This window comes from Limulus polyphemus, unplaced genomic scaffold, assembly GCF_000517525.1.
Source record: "Limulus polyphemus unplaced genomic scaffold, Limulus_polyphemus-2.1.2 Scaffold10446, whole genome shotgun sequence".
NCBI lineage: Eukaryota > Metazoa > Arthropoda > Merostomata > Xiphosura > Limulidae > Limulus > Limulus polyphemus.
The window spans coordinates 16,749-18,833 of NW_013676056.1; the positions used below are offsets into that span (position 1 = coordinate 16,749).

The 2,085-nt window shown below is 31.7% G+C and overlaps 1 protein-coding gene across 1 annotated transcript in view; it reads right to left on the reverse strand.

Annotated features, from left to right (window-relative positions):
• LOC106476388 (sodium-coupled monocarboxylate transporter 1-like) overlaps positions 1–1,330 on the reverse strand; it is a gene marked incomplete at both ends in the record, with an annotated part of 17,621 nt that extends 16,291 nt beyond the window's left edge. Inside the window, 2 exons of the mRNA XM_013937050.2 lie at positions 465–516; positions 1,235–1,330. Of these exons, the coding sequence (XP_013792504.2) occupies positions 465–516; positions 1,235–1,330 (148 nt within the window). The remainder of the gene's footprint in view (positions 1–464; positions 517–1,234) is intronic.
• Positions 1,331–2,085: the final 755 nt, after the last annotated feature.

The window sequence follows — 2,085 nt, forward strand, 5'->3', positions numbered from 1 at the left end:
CAATATATATATATTCTTATCTTTATATTTCAACCCTTTTTATTTGGTTCTCGGAAGGTAATTTGGGTTTTTCATTCAAGAGACCACTAACGTTATCAAACGTATATTAACGAAAACAGTGACTGGCTTGGCATGGCCCGACGATTAGGGTGATCGACTCGCAATGAACAGGTCGCAGATTCGAATCCCGTCACATACCATGCTCGCCCTTTCAGCCGTGGAGACGTTATAATGTGGCGGTCAATGACGATATTCGGTGATAAATAATAGCCCAAGAGTTGACGGCGGGTGGTTTGGACTAGCTGCTTTCCCTCTAGTCTGTCACCTCTAAACTAGGGATGGTTAGTGCAGGTAGACCTGCGTGTAATTTAATAAATAAAGTAATAAGTGTTTAATGTTTGTATTAATAGTAATAACAATGAGATGTCACTATTAAACAATACATGAAAGCTATTTAAACCTACCTTGAGAAAGTGCCAGAGCCGGAGCATATAACACAATCGCCATGTAGATGATCTGAAACCAATAACAACCACTGTGATCAAATCTGAAATGGTAAAAATCGGTTTCCGAAGAAAGTAGTTTAGCTGATATCGTGTTTTTTGTTGTTGTTTTTCACTTAGTCACTTTATGATTACAGATGTAAATTATAAAAAGTTGGTTATAAGGAATTTGTTCAATGAGTCGTTAGAGGTTTCAGTTTATTATCAATGAGTCGTTACAGGTTTCAGTTTATTATCATTGAGTCGTTAGAGGTTTCAGTTTATTATCAATGAGTCGTTACAGGTTTCAGTTTATTATCAATGAGTCGTTAAGGTTTCAGTTTATTATCAATGAGTCGTTGCAGGTTTCAGTTTATTATCATTGAGTCGTTACAGGTTTCAGTTTATTATCAATGAGTCGTTACTGATTTCAGTTTATTATCAATGAGTCGTTACAGGTTTCAGTTTATTATCAATGAGTCGTTACAGGTTTCAGTTTATTATCAATGAGTCGTTAGAGGTTTCAGTTTATTATCAATGAGTCGTTACAGGTTTCAGTTTATTATCGCAGAACTTTCGATTTCACAGATTAAAAAATCACTTTCTGGTTTCACTATCAATGACTTTGTCTTAGCCTAACATTTTTTTTACAAACAATATAGAACCAAAAGAACCTACCATTTGTATGGCAAACACAATAGAACCAAACCTACCATTTGTATGGCAAACACAATAGAACCAAAAGAACCTACCATTTGTATGGCAAACACAATAGAACCAAGTGTTCTGACCAACCGACTAAATCGTCGCTCCAGATACTGTAATAAAAAAAATCGAAACCAAATATTCTGGTGTATTACATGATTTTAAGGTGAACAAAATACAGTTAACTTTAACAGTTAGAATAAAAAACAAAGAACAAAATACAGTTAACTTTAACAGTTAGAATAACAAACAAAGAACAAAATACAGTTAATTTAACAGTTAGAATAACAAACAAAGAACAAAATACGGTTAACTTTAACAGTTATAATAACAAACAAAGAACAAAATACAGTTAGAATAAGAAACAAAGAACAAAATACAGTTAACTTTAACAATTAGAACTACAAAGATAATACAGTTAACTTTAACAATTAGAACTACAAATATAATATAATACAGTTAACTTTAACAATTAGAACTACAAAGATAATACAGTTAATTTTAACAATTAGAACTATAAACAAAGAATGTGATACATTCAAGGTTTTAGTCCTATTGACGCGCAAACATTTTGTTTGTATTCAGTAATTGACAAGTAACGTTTTTGTAGTGTTTGAAGTCTATATGATAGATTTACTAATATGATGACATCTTTGTTGTTTTATACAGACTGGAAATTTAAAGTATATATATGAAGAATCTGATCTAAATATTTGAGTTATGGTATGTACGCTTTTTTACAAGCTGATGAAGGATGATTATAATTACACTTGTCATAAGTCATTGGTGTTAGGCCTATTACATTTTTATACACTACATTCTATGTCTGGTCCTTTGGGGATTTTCAAGAATTATAAGAGTATATAATAATAATATTTCAACTACACTTCGTTTGTCA